At 43.8% G+C, this 17,704-nt stretch overlaps 1 protein-coding gene across 1 annotated transcript in view; it reads left to right on the top strand.

The window, feature by feature from the left end:
• Positions 1-17,704, top strand: part of CPOX (coproporphyrinogen oxidase) — a 75,319-nt gene that overhangs the window by 21,009 nt on the left and 36,606 nt on the right. The window contains exon 2 of the mRNA XM_085622347.1: positions 1,145-1,288. Coding sequence (XP_085478473.1) covers positions 1,145-1,288 — 144 coding nt within the window. The remainder of the gene's footprint in view (positions 1-1,144; positions 1,289-17,704) is intronic.

Here is a 17,704-nt window from a genome sequence, read left to right as displayed (position 1 = left end):
CGAGAAGTTCCATCCCCTAGTGCGATTCGTCGTGCGCTAGAACGCCTCTCGGCGAGATTTCCCAATGCAGGCGGTCGCGGCAGTTGGCGACCGTTTGCGTTGAGAAAGCTGCCGCTTGAGTAGAAAATGAGCACGAGCGGCAGAAAGAAGCAGCACCCTCTGGAGCGCTGCATGGTGCCATTCGCTCTGATTTTACAGTGCAGAACATGTTCCCCTAGTTTATTTTGGGGCAGAGAGCTTGAAGAAGCTAATTTTTTTCAAGGTGCAGATAAAAATTGCCTCTGATTGGGATCTAAATGTTTAGGCTTTTTTTATCTTTCTTGAATAAATTGTTAAAGCAATGGGCAAAAGTGAGGGACAATGGATTTAGGTGAATCTGTAGCTGCATTATTTACACCAAAGAAGTTACTACATTTGCCACATGATATGCAGATTTCACCCAAAAATGTTTTTCTATCTTCTGTGGATAAAAATGATATTGACAAAATGTGCAGTATCATTTCCATTTTTTTGCTCCATAATTTGGTCCTCCATGTTGCATAATCGGAGTAACCCTGACAGTGTTAAAGTTCTGTAGAACGGCTTGAGGGCTGTCATGATTATGAAATCTGTATTTCAGAGGCACCCATGAAATAGTTACCGTATTTCACAGTTCCCTGTGAAATATGGCATTTTACACCACTGGAATTTGTGCAATAAAACCACCAAAACACGTAATCTATTGTGATACAATTTTTGCCGTAGCTGGCAATCTTCTGTTTTACGACCTCTAACATAGTTAACTGTCAACCAAAGGTTTGTGCTGCAGGTGGTTGAGTCTGCTTGTCCACAGCACAAAATAAACATGACTTATTATTGTGGAACTAAACTACATGTCCTGGGCAACTGGTGATAAGATTTCACCAGTCCTGCAAATATATTCACCTGCAATCGAGCCCTATTTATGTGACTAAACACAACCTCCTTTTTAGATTTCATTGTTATTAACTCCATTGTTTGTTTAAATATTTCCATCCCATAGGTGTAATTCCCCTCTCAAATGTATCGCTCAAACACTGGTATCTCCCTATGAATTCACATTGGGCGGCATTATCACCCAATAAATATTGCTATAACTGTTTTTGTTTGCAATTGATCTTTCTAGGTGGTGGAGGCATCAGCTGTGTGCTTCAGGATGGAAATGTTTTTGAAAAGGCTGGCGTCAATGTCTCTGTAGTTCATGGATATCTTTCAGAGGAAGCCATTCAACAGATGAAAAGCCGTGGGAAATCGCTCAAAACAAAAGACGGTAAAGTATACGAAGTGTAAACATTTATGGCTTACAAATTTGGGAAACAAATTAGACCCATGACCCCAATAACGATTTTTAGCTTTTCCTTTCTCCCTGTGACTTATGCAAAGGATTCTGCTACTTGCAAAATATCCCAATTTACATGGGATTTATTCTTTATTTACTCGCTAATGGTATTTTTAAAACATCCTGCTGAGACTGTCTTGGAATGCTTTGGGAGGGGCAGTCATCATGCTTGTTTCACGCATAATTTCTTTAGTAGTGTCATAAAAGCAGTTGTACTCTAGGATGATCGCAATACTCCTTGAAGCCGCTGATGGAAAAGCATTAACTCGGACCAAAATGGGTATGAACAGTTTGTTGGCTAAGGAGTAAGGTCAGATGGGTTCTTTGCATATTAAAGTGTATGTGTCTGTGTTAATGCATTGAGGAGTCTAGAGCAATGTCTACTTATTTAACTGCTTTCTAGTAATATATTATCCTATATTATGGAGAACATAGAACAAATACATTTAGTAGCAGACATTTTCTCTTACAAATGGTGAAAACAATGAAGCTTTAACAACAAAGTCAGAGTAGGTAGGTGGCTGGGAAAAAGAAGCTTCTCAAAAGAGAGGAGACTAGGTTGTAATTACAGATTGCCAGCTAGAATAATCTAGGGTATGATCCACGGTTCCATTGGCTGAGTAAAGTAGGCGGGCCTACATGCTTTTCTGGAGTTCAATCAATATTTGTATATTTTCTTGGGAGAAGGCAGGTTGTTCCACAGTGAATATCTCTGTATAGCTGAGTGGCAAAAATGTTGTAATTGACTGATCTCATGCTCCTTGAAAGCTAATATAACTGCTGGGCCCTGGAGAGGGACCCTAGTGCATGGATTTTGAATGCTTTGTGGACCAGAGACTGTATTTTGAACTGTGATCTTTGACGAGAAGACAGTATGGCAGTTTGAGAATGGACTACACACACGCACAGACACACACCACCACCTCCACTCCCCCTTCCTGGCACCTTTGGAGTTCTGTGAGATCTATGTTTGTTTTTTGTCGATGGTTTAGCAGTACTCCAGTTGATTGGTGACCACCATGATAACCAGCATTGTTTTGTGAAGAAGGAACAACATGCGGTTAACTGTTTGGAAGGGCGGGGTTTATTATGAGTGGTGGTTGCTGCTCGCACAGCCTTCTGGTATCGGTAGTGCCCCAGTCTTACTTCCGTGAGTTGTTGTGCATCGCGGCAGAAATAAAACGAATAGAAGTCCAAGTGGATATATAACGGTCAGCCAGGGCCGTGGGAGGAGCCCTGCTGGTGGAGCGGACCCGAGGTAACGCCATCGGCGGGATCTACAATCGGGACAGGAGTTGCTGATGGAAGCGGGTACGTGTCTGCTGGGTGAAAGAAGGTGATAACAGCTACCCACTTGGACTTCTATTCGTTTTATTTCTGCCGCGATGCACAACAACTCACGGAAGTAAGACTGGGGCACTACCGATACCAGAAGGCTGTGCGAGCAGCAACGCCCACTTGAGCAGGTGTCAGAAGGTTTATTAGGAGTGCCTCGCAAACTGGTTGTGCACGCTGGCAGTTGTCATGCCTTTTGAGGAAGTGCTACGGCACGAAACGCGTCAGGCTGGACATTTAGACTAAGCTGTACCCCTCCTTTTTCCCTGCAGCAAGCTTCCATTAAAACATTGAGCATATTCTTCCTGTGTGGGCTCTCCCGTTTCGTGGCAACTTTATGATGGATATATATATATATATATATATATATATCAGCTCGGCGGGGAATGTCCACAAGATAAACCGCACTCAGCAACGAGAAGCTTTCCCCAAAGCTTTATTAACAGGTACGAACAGTCGATATCACCAGAAAAATGTTAAGGCATCAGGCCGCAGTCCGACGCGTTTCGAGTTGCCTCTTCTTCCAAGGAGATGCAGCCTTCAAGCGCTTAAATGACTCCGCCTCTTAAGTAGTGCTTCTATCGCCTGCCGAAATCGGCACACTGTATGTATGGCGTTGCATTATGGGAGACAGAGTCATAAATAATGTCCACAGATGGAAGCGCTTGTAATTACTTGCCAATAGAAAGCTCCACATGAGCCCCAGCGAGCTCGACTGTTCTTAATCCTTTTCTCGTTGTTCCACAAGCTGAGCCCTCTATTCAAAAAGGCCCGTGGCCCCCCAACAAGGGGTGGTGCAGGTTCAGCGGCAGGACGGCCGCTAAATACATCAGCTCGGCGGGGAATGTCCACAAGATAAACCGCACTCAGCAACGAGAAGCTTTCCCCAAAGCTTTATTAACAGGTACGAACAGTCGATATCACCAGAAAAATGTTAAGGCATCAGGCCGCAGTCCGACGCGTTTCGAGTTGCCTCTTCTTCCAAGGAGATGCAGCCTTCAAGCGCTTAAATGACTCCGCCTCTTAAGTAGTGCTTCTATCGCCTGCCGAAATCGGCACACTGTATGTATGGCGTTGCATTATGGGAGACAGAGTCATAAATAATGTCCACATGGATATATATATAGTCTCTCTCCCACCCCTCACCCTCCAGGTTAAGGGTGGGCGAAGACTTAAGCCATCTTGTAAATACCAAACGTGGGTAGGGTAACGCTAGTACGTCTGGTCTAGGTAGTACAGGGAGCACTCTAGTACGTCCGGTCTAGGTAGTACATGGAGCAGAACTCAAAATTGTCGAATCTAAATCTAGACAACTTCATTGACAATTCTGAGCTTTGTTCCTCATCCAACCTACACTGATTTTACCAGTATTAGACTTTGGCTCACAAAGACCTTCTTGCCTCTGACACTCAAACTATCTCTCGGTTTTCTGATTAATTCTGTAATACCACTTACAGGACCCTGGAATATACTTCTGAATCCATGGGTAAATTTGCCCTGTAAAAATCCCCAGGCTTGTGCACCGCTGGTGGCAAAACACGCATTGGCTGGCTCTGTTTAACTAACTTTTTGTAGCTGTCAAAAATGGCTGACCAACATTAAGGATTACAAGAATAAATTGCCAGCCAGATTAAGAAAGCTATTAATGCTTTGCTTCAATTTAACAAAATAACTCCACTGTTATTTGGACGATAACATACACATTGCCTCTAATTAAGCCTATACCCTTATTCACTGGCTCACCCATAGGTTTAGTCTCTTGGCGTATGTTAGAAATGGGGTACTCTAGTTGGCAGAGGAAGCACATTGTTCAAGTAGGGACCCTTCTTTCTTAGTCAGGGTAAGGAGGATTACACTCCCAAAATAACCCCTGCTCACCCCCTTGGCAGCTTGGTACAAGTAGTCAGACTTATCCCAGAGGCAATGTGTAAAGCATTTGCACATAACCCACAATAATACTGTGAAAACACTACAAAAGTACACAACACCAGTATTAGACAAATAGCCAATATTTATTTGTGTAAAACAAGACTAAAACAATAAAAATAAAACGTGCAGTTCTCCAAATACGAATGTGGTAAGAATAACTCCATCCGGGGCTATCACAGCGGTGTAAACTAACAAATCAAACAGTTCAGGCCGAATGTGGCATCGCGGGTCAGCTACGGTGTCGGGAAGTCCCGCAAATATTATCTTAAAAATGCAGGGCTTTGTGGACCTTGCAATGAGCTACGAAGAGCCGGCGTTGGCAGGTGTTGGTCCCAGAGTTCTGTGCAGGAGTCATCAGGCCCTTGAAGTCACACGTGTTACCGGTGGAACTCTGTGAGGTTGAAGTCCGGAGTGCCGGCAGGTGTCAGGGCTGCGGGGCAGTGTGTGGGGCCATCGGGTCACAATGCAGGCATCGGCTTGGTGGCGGCGTCGAGTGGTGTCGTCAGTGAGACCAGTGCTGTGGTGCTTCGTGGAACAGTGCTTGTTGCGGTGCTGGCAGATCACGGTGCAAGCAGCGCCGTCATCATTGCTGAAGCAATGTCATTGGTAGACGATCTGGAGTCGATGGCACTGGCGTCAGTAGGCCAAGGCTGTTGTATGGGACGGGGTGGTCCGTGAGTAATTTATGAGCAGTGCCCCCAGGCCACGTTGCAGGCAGTGACGTCAATGTCGGGGTGGAGCGGAGTCGCTGCGGGTACCAGTGCGGTGATGTGATGTGAAGCAAAGCGGTGCGAGGTGTGGTGCCTTCAGGTCTCGGTGCAAGCAGCGGCTCAGTGGCGGTGTCAGGTGGCCTTGTTGCTGAGACCAGGGTTTTGGTGAGAAGCGGGGTGGTGCTCTCTTTGGTGCCAACAGGTCAGGTGCTGGCAGAGGTGTCGTTGACTACATCGGGTTGCTTTTTTCCCTGTGGCAGATGAAACATGCAGTTCCAGATGAAGGTACCCAGAGAATGGTGAAGTCTTTGGTGTGCCTGAGACTTCCAACAGGAGGTAAGCTCTACTTCAAGCCGCTGGAGAAACTTTAACAGCAGGATTCACGAAAGTTCATTCCAGTCCTTTCTTTCGCTGCCCAAGACAGAAGCAGCAACTGCAGGCCAACCCATCAAGGCGACAAACGCCAGAGGGGCAGTACTCCTCCTGACAGCTCTTCCAGCTCTTCTTCTTGGCAGGGTCCTTAGTCCAAAAGTGTCCTAAAGTTCTGGTGTCAGGGCCCCAATATTTTGACTACTTTTCTTTTTGAAGTTTTAGGCGGCAAGTCCCTCTTTCACAGTAGAATCCAGTTCTATCCTCTCTAGTCCATCCTTACTACATGATTCAGAGACAGCATTGTGCAGAGACACAGCCTATTCAGGTGTTGGTGAAAAATCCTCCAACCGTTTTAATGCAGAGAGGTCTATTCAACCCGGCTATGAGCCCCCCTGAAAAGGCAGGACACACCTCAACCCCACTTGTGACATCCCCAGCTCCTTTCACTCCAAAGCGGTGAATACACAAAGAGGCAGATGTACACGGGATGTTTAAACAAGAAAATGCCCATTCTCTAAAAGTGGCATTTTCAACCACATTAATTTAAAAACCACCTTTACTATAAGATGTGTTATCAAATTTGAGCTCAGGGAACCCTAAACTCCATTTTTCTATTTGTTCCCACTTGAAAGTTACACTTGTAAAAGTTTACAAGGCAGCTCCAGTGATCAGCTATGGGAAAGACAGACTTTCAATAGTGAAAACGGATTGGCTGTATTTCACTATCAGCACATGTAAAACACACTACTACATGTCCTCCCTTTCACATACACTGCACCCTGCCCATGAGGGGTACCTTGGGCCTACTTTAGGGGTGCCTTACATGTAGCAAGAGGGAAGGTTAGGGCATGGGAAGTGGGTGCACTTGCCAGATCAATATGGCATGTGAAACTGCACGCTAACACTGCAGTGGCAGGTCTGAGACACCTTTGAAAGTCTACTTCCATGGGTGGCACAACCAGTGCTACAGTCCCACTAGTAGCATTTAATTTACAGGCCCTGGGCACACACAGTGCACTGTACTAGGGACTTTCTAGTAAACCCGATATGCCAATCATGAAAAAACAATCCTTATACAATGTAAAGTAGGAGCACTTGCAATTTAGCACTGAATAGCAGTGAAAAAGTGCGCAGAAACACAAACCCAGCAAAAATGAAGTCCAGCATACCTTAAAAACAGGCGGTCAGAAAGCAAAAAGACTGGGGAAACACGCCAAAAGATGCCAGGTCTAACAGCGTATCTCCTATAGCCCTGCCCAGGGGATGTAGACACCTAGGATTGCTACCCCGACCCTCATTATCTAAAATAAACAGCAGTGATATTGGAGTTGTGTTGATTCCATATTGCTTTAGAAAACTGTTATCGTGGAAAATCATTCAAATGGTTCCATGTATGGGAGGACTGAATGTATATCCAGTTACTGGACAATGGTTATTGTACCATTGGGATATCCATTTATCAAAGGGCGTTATCTGAGGTGGTCTTGATACTGTAGGGATCAGAGCTTTGGGCGATTATGTAACATCCATTGAAGCGTTCTGAAAGTCTCTGTAATATTATGATGTGTAGTTTCTTAGTTAAAAAGAGCTCATAGCCACTGGCTATCAAGAGATAAATTAGTTGTGCAAATTATTATTATGCAAGGAGCTCTGAATAGGTCATTGTTATCAAGTGCATAGCTCTTATGAAGTCCCGGAATCATAAGGAGCAGATATCTGATTGATTGTGGGTATTAAGAACAAAGCTGTGGTTCAGTCTGTCACTAATGAAAGCCAAACCTCAGAAGACTCCATAATCTGTATATTATCAGAAACATGAACTGTACAGTCAAGTAATTTTTTCAACTATATTTTTGATCTCTAATGCCAACAGCTGAATTCAGATCAATTGGTGTGATCACCCGTAAAGCTCTTTGCTAGTCTTTAGTTTTAGTAAGAGCAGAGTTCGGAGTTGCTGTCATATAATCGCAGACAGTTTTGAGGGACTTTTGGTTGATGCGAACCTGGGCTATATTGGCAACACAACTCTGAGCGAGGAGGTGTTCTCATTAGCAGATGCCTGAAGTATTTAATTTGTTTATAGAACAAAACTGCTAGCTTTGCTTCAGGTGGTCATGAGTGTCTCTGTGTGAATTACCAAGGCCAAATAACTGAAGCTAAAAGAACAAATGCACACAATATGCTTATAATGTAGTACCTTGCGGAGACTTGCCATTTATCTGACCTTTAAAATAAAAAAAAAAAGCAGGAATTCTCCATCAGTATGTCATGGCTTTTTTTAGACAGAATTTTATTTTCCATCCCTACAAACAACATAGTTACTGGCCTAAAGACCAAGTTACGTAAAAATCTACAGATGTCCTACATTAGTTTTCTGTTCCATTGCAATTATTAGAGATCCACATATCACTTTATAGTACATATCGCCAATAAGAAATCTGCCTGTCACATCTACAGTTACGTAACCTCCCTACCCCTCCTCCCCCAACCCATCCCTCTGTCCAATTTCTTTTGCAAGTTATAATATATCCACCCAGCGGAGAGCTATAGTGTACCTCATCCTACAGACCTGTGCGACCCACAATGCCCATCAGTGGCAAATTTCAAGACCCTAATGATCTTCACAGCCATGTACAGATACTAGGGAGCTGTCAGGGGTGTCCCCTTCTGGTTCTTTCAGACAATCCACCAGTTGGTACCAAGCCCGGGCCTTATCAATGGAACCACGACCCCTCTTCACTTCTTGAAACAGCACTGGACTTCCGTACCCCCTCAGAGGATGAGAACCTCCCTCCATTTACCCAGCTGACAGCCCCTGGCGGCCTTCTAGTGCAAAGTAATTTCTCGTTTTTCGAGAATCCGAGCCAGGTCCACAAACTTGGTGGTTATTTTATTTGTGCTCGGACATGGGAACCCCCCAGCAAATACGCCATAGGGGTGCAGGGGATCGTTCTCAGTGGGGTCCCATTAACACATTCTATCACTCCTCCCCAGAATTCCAGTAGAGTAGGGCTGGACCATAACATGTGGAGCATTTCAGCTCCATGTTCTCCGCATCTAGGGCAAGATGCTTCAGTCGCGCCGTAGGTCCCATTGATTTTATCAGGGTAAGGCGTGCTCTATGCATGAAGTAAAAGTTAATTAACTTAAATCTGGCGTTTTGTGAGACTGTGTATATGTTAGCTAGTATTATGGTCCATTCTGCCTCAGTGGTAGGGAGGACAAGGTATGACTTCTATTTTAAGCGCAACTCTTATAAGGGAGTAATGATGTCAGCCTGCAGTGCTTGATACAGACAAGTAACAGCCTTGATCCTTCCATTCGTAATGCAGAGGACCCTACAACATTGATGGACTGGGGGTTCAGTTGCTCCCTCCCCTGTGGTTTTGCAGAGTCGCCACCACCGCTCGGTGCACCAGAAACTGTCACCATATGAATTCAAAGGTCACCAAAAAGTCATTGAACTTTAGTAGCTCCACATCCCTACAGAGTTCTCCAGCCTGGCTTACTCCATATGCAAACCATTCAGTTAGTCTCCATAGTGCTCCCTCACCAGGTATTATCTCCAACCCTCATATTGCAAGGTCTTGTGAGTAAAGCAAGCAGACTCAGGTACCCTGTAGGCAGCGTTGCCAGCAGTCCCACCGGGAGCATCTCCCTCTGGGTGCACCCGCAAATTTATCCACTGGTTAAATCACTGAAGCTGTCTAGCCAAATATTATGCCTCCTGGTCTGGTGCCACAAGTCCCCCCTCCAACGTTTGACAGCGCAATTAGTTCATTGCCACTCTACGCCTGCAAGTTCCCCTGGTAAGTTTGATTAACAGCAAGTCCATTTCTCTGAACATTTGGCGGGGGATGATGATCAGCAGAGTGTAAAAGAAGTATTGCATTAGGGGGAGTGCCCTCATTTTTGTGACCGCAAATTGTCCAGCTACGGATAGAGGGCGAGATTTCCAAAAGTCCACTTTAGTGCAAAGCGCTCTTATGGCCGCCGCCCGAAGTTGCTGTCTAGGAGGTCCTCAGGATCATGACAGATTTTAACACCCAGGTATTTCTGACAAGTCACTTTCCAGGAAAACCTTTGCAGGTCTCTGGTTTGGGGCATGTTTCTGCAAAGGGGTATAGATTAGATTTCTGCCACGTAGTGCAGAGGCCTGACATGTTCCAAATTGCTCTACGAGTGATATTGCTTCTGGTGTGTCCTCTTCTGTGTCATGAAGGAACAGTAGCGTGTCGCCCACGTTTAGGGCGATCTGGTGTGAAGCCCTCAATAGAACAAACCCAAGTGCCACTAACAGCCAGTGGCTCAACAGTGATGGCTAACAACAACGGGGAGAGACGGCAACCCTGTCTAGTCTCCCTCCTTACAATGTATAAGTTGAAAATACTTCTTCCAGTATGAACTTGTGCAGTGGGCACCGAGTATAGGAGCTTAGTCCACCAGATTATCCAGGTCCCAAACCCATCTTAGACATCACTTGATATAGGTAGCCCCAGCTCAGGCTATCAAAAGCTTTTTCAACATAAATTGGCACTATCAATGCCCCCTCATTGTTGGAAAATGTGGCATCTAGGATTGAAAGAAGCTATCGAATATTAAGTGCTGTTTTGCACCTTGGAATGAAGCCAGTCTGGTCAACATGAATCAGTTTGGATACTCGTAGCAAGAGGCAGTTGTCCAGTATTCCACCAATATTCTTGTAGTCCATGTTAAGCATTGATAAGGGGTGGTATGCTCTTACACCATGGAGGGGTGGCCCGGTTTCAATAGGGGGACCATTAATGCTTCATTAGTGGTGGTTGGTAGATGGCCTGCCTCCTGGGCAGCAGCATAGAGGTCAACTAATTTCAGTGCCAGCTCCTCTGCATATGCGGCATAGAACTCAACTGGCATGCCATCTACCCCTGGAACTTTGCCTTGGGTCATTGCTTTGATGGCAGCTCGCAATTCCTGTATAATAAGAGTGCCTCCAAGCTCTTCTGCCTCATCCCATAGTAGGTATGGTTATTCCACTAATCTCAGGAATTCGGTTGAAACCAAGGGCTGAGGTAAATTGGGAAGGGGGGACATTTAAGGTGGTGATATATTTCTCAAATCTGTTATTAATATCGGTCTGTCCATACAGGTGCTCCCCCATGGCAGATTCCACCTCAAGGATTAGTGAGCTATTGGATGTGGAGTTGGCGAGTCATGCCAGCATTGTCCCTATCTTGTCCCTCTCAGCTTGAGCACGAATCATGTACTTGCTGTGGTTGACACACCGGAGCTTCTCTGTAAATCCGCCATCAACTCCCTAGCGTCAAGAGGCTGTTGTTTCGAGCTATTGCTTCAACCCCTGGTTCCAAGGTCTTGCTATTTCCTGGTCTCTCAGAGCACCATTCTGCATCTCTACTTCCCTCACTAGTTTGTGCCTCATTCCTGCTGTTTCAACAATACATCTCCCTCTGTTTACAGATTTAAAAGCATCCCATTCAATTAGGGGTGAGGAGGTGGAGGCCACATTGTCTATAAAGTAGTTCTGATTAGCTTTCCTAATGGAGTGTCAACACACAGGGTCACTCCGAGTTTCAACAAGCAGGTGCCAGTCCGTGATACGAGGGCGCTCCCTGTGTCAGTCTAGTGAAAGTAATATTGGGTTGTGGTCCGAGACCGTACGATAGATGTATTCCACATTGCAGAGCGCCCTATTTACCCCCAGCAAGCAAAGAAAGGCATTCAGGCGTACATGCAGTTTGTGCGTTCCTTAACAGAATGAATAGTCCCTGTCTCCAGGATGTAGGCTCCTCCAGGAATCAACTAAACCCCATCGCTGCTGCCAATCCAGGAACTTCCGTACTAGGTGCACAATGGGGGAATCACCTAATGGTGGATGAGATTGGTAAAGAATCGGATCACTGACACAATTATAATCCACACCCAGCAAGATATTCGGAGTCATGTATGGGGCCAGTATTTGGGACAAATAAGTGAGGAACCTACTCTGATCTGAGTTGGGGGCATAAATCCCCACAATAGTCAAGTCTTGACCCTCAAGACAACCTGATACTTGTACATATTTCCAGTTGGGGTCTCTTAATTTCCCCTTTTTGTGGTATGGTACCCCGGACGGATCCACACCAATACCCCTCTAGCAAAGGCTGAATGTGTCATGGCATATGTTTGGAGTGCATGAAGGAAAATTTAGTCTGTCAGATTAGGGTGGTTTGAAGGCATTTTTTTTTTTTTAAATAAGGTTGTACGGTTACGATTTTTTTAAATTCATTTTTCACAATGACTACACCTCATTATTATATTTTTTTCTGTTAATTCATAACTTACATGAAAACAAAGGTTAGATCGCAATTACAAAGTACAGCATTTTGTAAGAACAGCGCGATTATGAGCGGAATGTACTGGTGATTTATATGCTGCCAGAAATGCATTGGGTCCTACAACCAAAGTAACGCCTTCCTATAAAGAGGGGGGAATCCCCAGGCTTTGTTCAGAAAGGCTTGGATAGGCATTCGTTGAATATGGATTCAAATATTTGAATTGTGCATGGACATGAATTGAATTGATTACGAATCGATATTTGGAAGTAATAAAATGGATTCAATGAGGACAATTTTTGGAATTCATTTGTTTGTGAAATTCTCTCTTGGCAGCGCACCCTGTGCTGGGACCTGACGAGGCTCCACTATTATTTCAATATATTTGTCGCCACCAACTCTTGCGTATTGCTTCTCTCTCAGGAACAGTTAGATGGTTTTCCTGTAGAAAGGCGATATAGGCTCCCCTTCACTTGAGTGAAACTTGTAACTTTTAGCCATATTATTAAGGCCGCAAATGTTCCAGCTGATGAAATTATAGGTCAGGGGGACACCATGAGAGGGTGTCAAATTGGCGCCTTGGGTCACCAATCAAGGGACACCAGCATTTCCACTAAAACAAATAACAATAGCCCAACCCCAGGATAAGAAGAAAAAGACTCAATAACCAAATCAGTATTTAACATACGTCCACGCATCTTATGCACAACTTCATTATGGGGTTACGCCTGTCTGGACACTTCCTATCTTCACATCACACCATCCAGATGGCAGTCAGGATAACATGGTCCAATTTCAATCCAGGAAACAAAAAAATACATGTGAAAAATACATTTTCTACCCTTGGGATTACGCCAGTTATTCATTACTTAACTTCACCAACAAAAGTAAAGTCAAATAATTTCGGAGGTGCCAGGTGTAACCAGTGGGAGAGAGTCTTCTGAGTTTAGGGTGGAGACTGAAGCATGGTCAGAGTCTCTCATTTCATAATCACCCAGTACCGAAAGAGGGCCGGAATCTGCTCCACTGATAGATGCCACTATTCCATTACTCTCTGATATTCATTTAGTGCTTCGGAGCGTGATGGGATTGCACTAGCGCCATTTTTCGTTCACATCTTCGGTGGTCTCTGGGTCTTCCACTGGGGAGTTGTCTTCTTGTGAGATTAGCTTGAGCACCTCACCCAACAACAGAAGAGGTGAGGTGAAAAAGTGTACTTAATCCCCACAAGTTACTCAGTCTAGCAGGGAACAACATAGCGTATGCTGTCCCAAGCATCCTGAGTTGCTTTTTAGCTTCTATATTCAAGGCCTTTTGTTTTTGGACTTCCCTGATGAAGTCGTTAAATATCAATCTGATTTTTCACCATTATATCCCCTTTGAGGCAGGCCTGGTTTAGGATTGATCTCGATCTTTAAAGTGTAACAATTCGACCACCACTGGCCTGGGGCCTGGGACCTACTACTGGTAATGGAGGTCTCGCTGGCACACGGTGCGCAAGTTCGAGTACATAAAATGTGAAGGGACCTTCCAGAGCACCTCGTTGCGGAGCCATTGCTCTAAGAGTCTGGTCATGTTGGCCCCCGTGTCCTCTATGCGCTCCGGCAGTCCAATAATCTGAAGATTATTTCTTCTGGCCCTGTTTTCATCATCTTCCTCTTGAATTTCTAATGTCTGTACTTTGCCTTCCATGGTCGACGTTCACTCTCACGTGGTTGCCATTTCGGGGTTGATGCTGTCCAGGGCTTGCTCTGTGATGACCCTCTCTGCCAGTCCTTGTTGGTGACAGTAGGTCATGTTGAAATTGATAGCACAGTTAAAGAGCTACAGCCATGCTCAGTCTATAACTTTGAATAGGTCAATTAATTACACATGATTGTGAGCCAATATTCTAACGCCATGACCTGACATTCTAAAGATCGTTGTTTCTTGGCATTAGATCCCGAGACGCTCTATCCCATTCCACATCACTAGTATTATTTAAGAAAGAACTCTTTCCAAATTGAAGCTGTGAGGCAACTGTTCTCCGTTTGATTCACATGATTCTTGATCAGCACCAAGACATCATTGAGAAGAACTTGCTCACTAAGGCGACCTTGTGTTATCATACCACGTTTTAGTCATGTGTTTACCAATATGAGCTTCCAAATCTGTCTGTAGTCGACAAGACACAACAGCCATTGTGCTAAGGGGTTTTAGTTCCGCACCCCTTCAGCGTCCGTGGGCTAGATTGCAGCTGAGCTGCCAGGCTGAAGGTCCGTCTCATATGAAGTATTCCTCCTGCCTTCTCATGTCCATTAAAGCTGGATAAGGGTACTTGTATTTTGTCATTGCTTTCTGTGCCCCCTGCCACCCCATTCTCGGCCTGATTAGTCTCCTTGGATGGTAACCATATGCAAGGGGAGACCAGGATAGATGAAAGACAAAAATAAAAGCAGGGGTGCTCTGTAAGCTGTGAATACAACCAAACCAGACATGTAAACTCTCAGCAGATTGTTAAAAAAGCAAGACCGTAATAAGACAAAACCAAGCGGAGAACAATTTTGTCTATCAAAGTAAAAAATAAATAAGTAAAAATAACAGAAATGTAAGAAGAGGTTTATTTATTAATATAGCACTTTGAAGAGCTTCATAGCACAAGCCATGAAATTGTGAATTCTGATATCAAATTCTATAGTACTTATTAGTGTCAATGATATATCTGTTTATACAGTTGAATTTGTGTACTAGCTTTGTGCTTTCTGCAGTAATCTATGTGTATCCTGCTGGGAATCTCAAGCTTTCCTCCTGAAAATGATAAAATAGGTATCTAGGATTTGATGGAAATTTGCCATTTTAGCAACATAAATAGCAACATGTGCTATAGCAAGTGCTGCATAAAACTCAAATTATAATTTATTTGTTATATAAAGAATGATGAAACTGAAGGTTACAGTACAGAGAGAACAACAGCCAGATATGGTAGCTCAGTGTGGTAATGTATCCACTCCAGAAATGTGTGTTTAATGCAACAGGCATGCCTTCAAATCCTGGTTCAACCACTTAGTCTTTGTTCCCTCCGAGGTTGACAAAATGAGTAACATTGACTTGGGAAACTATTAACATCTGTTGTTTCACAGTGGTGCCAACAGACCTACTCTGGTGAACAGGCACCCTACAAATCTGCCAGTCATGCCTTTGTTAACACATAAAGTACCAACACTTAAAAAGAAGGTACCTTCAAAATAGGTGTTATATTCCTCTGCACAGTAGTATTTCCTTGTTGTTTTAACCCCGCCTCCAGTGGGGTAGACACTCTGTTACTCAAAGTATGATTTTGTTTTTTCACACACAAGTTGATAATTAACATCACATGCAATGGTGACTGTTCCTACCCTCTCCACTACACCCCATCCATACATGCACCAGCACTTGCCACTCCTTGCTTTCATCATCTTGTTCAAACCTCACTCAACATATCCAATATAATAACTTCAAAAAATATCTGTTTGGCCTTAAGACAACCTAAAACGTTGAGGCAAAATTAAGCATTACTGAAAGCAGGGAAAATGAACGGTGCTTCCGTTATTTAAAAAGGAAAGGTGTGGTTGATAAAGCTCTTTCCAAATCTTCAGATTATTAAAGTGAAATTATCATTCCCCCAACTGCAAGCCTTATTTATTCTGGGAAGCTGAAGAATAGAATGACCAGAAGATTTTGGGCGTCTTTCTGGATAGTAATGCTTTAGGTATTTATCCGCGTCTGATGGGGTTTTATCGTAGCAGAAATAATAAGTAAGGCAGAGGGACTTAACCTTACGCTTTGGTCCACGGACAACTAGTCAAGCCTATGCCTTACAGTTGTACGATGATCATATTTGGGTTTTTTTACTTTACAGACTGATAGTACTTACAAATTCTGGCTATTTTGTAGCCTAGCAGTTTTAGCTTCCGGTAAGCCTAAATTCAGGGAATTAAAGTATCAAACCTAGGTATAGGTATAAAAAGAAATTCCTATGTGCCTTCAATAACTCAAAGCAGAGGTTAACAGCTTAGGAAATATTATGGTAGATGGACACATTCTCATGAAGAATTACAATTCACAAATAGACCTTTGCTACCATGGGTATTGGTGGGTCATCCGTTCATGAAGGCTGTAAACCGTTGCTCCCGCTACGTTTTGTTACAGAAAAGTAGGAGCTCTTGCTCCTCAGTATTGAGGTTAGGGAATTGGGCTCCATCAACTGCTGAACATTGTCCAGGCAATCATAAAAGTTGGCTCAGAGGTTCAGTGCTTTTTGATTCAGCTGGACGATCATCTGTGTCATCTATATACGAAAATATTTGGCAGCCCAATGAGTGTATTAGTTGCAACATAGGTTGAACATAGAGATTAAATTGCATCACAGACCAGGAGGAGCCTTGCAGCCCACCTCAATCACATCCCTTGGTGACCAAAACTTAGCCAACCATATGAATTGATAAAGCCCAATCAAGAAGGACCTAAACCAATTACACAGCAGACCTTTGAACCCAGATCCTGCAAGTCTACTCAATAGCACCTTTTGATGTACCATATCAAAGGCGACAGAGATCCAGGAGCTTCATTCTAACTGCAACATCTTGATCTAGTATAGTGGTGATGCCATCGGTCATAGAGACAAGCACCATCTTTGTGCCCCTCGGTTGGCAAAGTCCATCTGCCAGCCTTCCAGCAGTTTGTCTTGTTCCATAACCATGGACAGTTGTTTAGCTACCAGCATTCCTAAAATGTTTCCTAAGGCTAGCAGAAGTGTTTTTTTTTAATGTTGGATACATTCAGCTTTGATTTTGTTCAGTAGTGGGGTGAATGCATCCTGCTTTCATGAGGCCTGATCCATGTCAGATAGAAGTAAGAGGGTAAACATTTCAATGATCTTTCCTGTCAGTTAAAGTCCAGGAATGTGGAGCACAGCAACTGTGTAGGGATGTTAAGTGGAACCCGGCTTAATGGAGGAAAAGAATAAGGCCACTACATCCTCTGATATCCGCCTGAAGCTGGACCTCTCTCAATAAAGGTCCCCTGCAGCACAGGGTACAGATTTTCCTTTCACTTTAAAGGAAATTCCTGCTGACATACACTCATTATGCCATCCAATGTAGACATTTCAAAGAGTTAAACTGTAGATGAGTTATTGTTTATGCAGATATTTTCACAGCTAGAACAGCTTTTGTTGTGTTCTACAACTGCCAGTGTTCATGGGCATGTTATGTTGTACATTTTATGCTTAATGTTATGTTGATTTATATGGTCGCGCTTCTCATCTGTCAGTGTCCAGCCGCTGCAGCAGGAACTTAGGCCGGCCGGAGATCCTAGTTGAGCAGCCAGTGCTTCAGTTCTTGTGGAAATTTGGCCATCTATTCTCTACTCCAGGCAAACCATGTATACTCACATCTTGTACTCAGTTTTTTTGCTTCGTGTTTGTTTTACATCCAATATTTTTCCAAACAGAAGCTGCATTTTTTTTTTTTGGCGTGCCTATGCATATCAAAATGAAGAATATATTATGTGAACTGGAACTTAAGGTTACCATGTAGTTTTTGAGAGCCTGGGCATAAGACACCTTGCACATGACAGCAAGACAGTTAACTTATATACTAGCCTCCCATCTTTGGAATAGTGTAAATGTATTTATGCTGATTGTTAAACCAGGTTATGTTGGTCTTCCGAAA

Source organism: Triturus cristatus, chromosome 8 (genome assembly GCF_964204655.1).
Source record: "Triturus cristatus chromosome 8, aTriCri1.1, whole genome shotgun sequence".
Taxonomy (NCBI): domain Eukaryota; kingdom Metazoa; phylum Chordata; class Amphibia; order Caudata; family Salamandridae; genus Triturus; species Triturus cristatus.
This window is presented reverse-complemented; position numbering and strand designations above follow the sequence as displayed.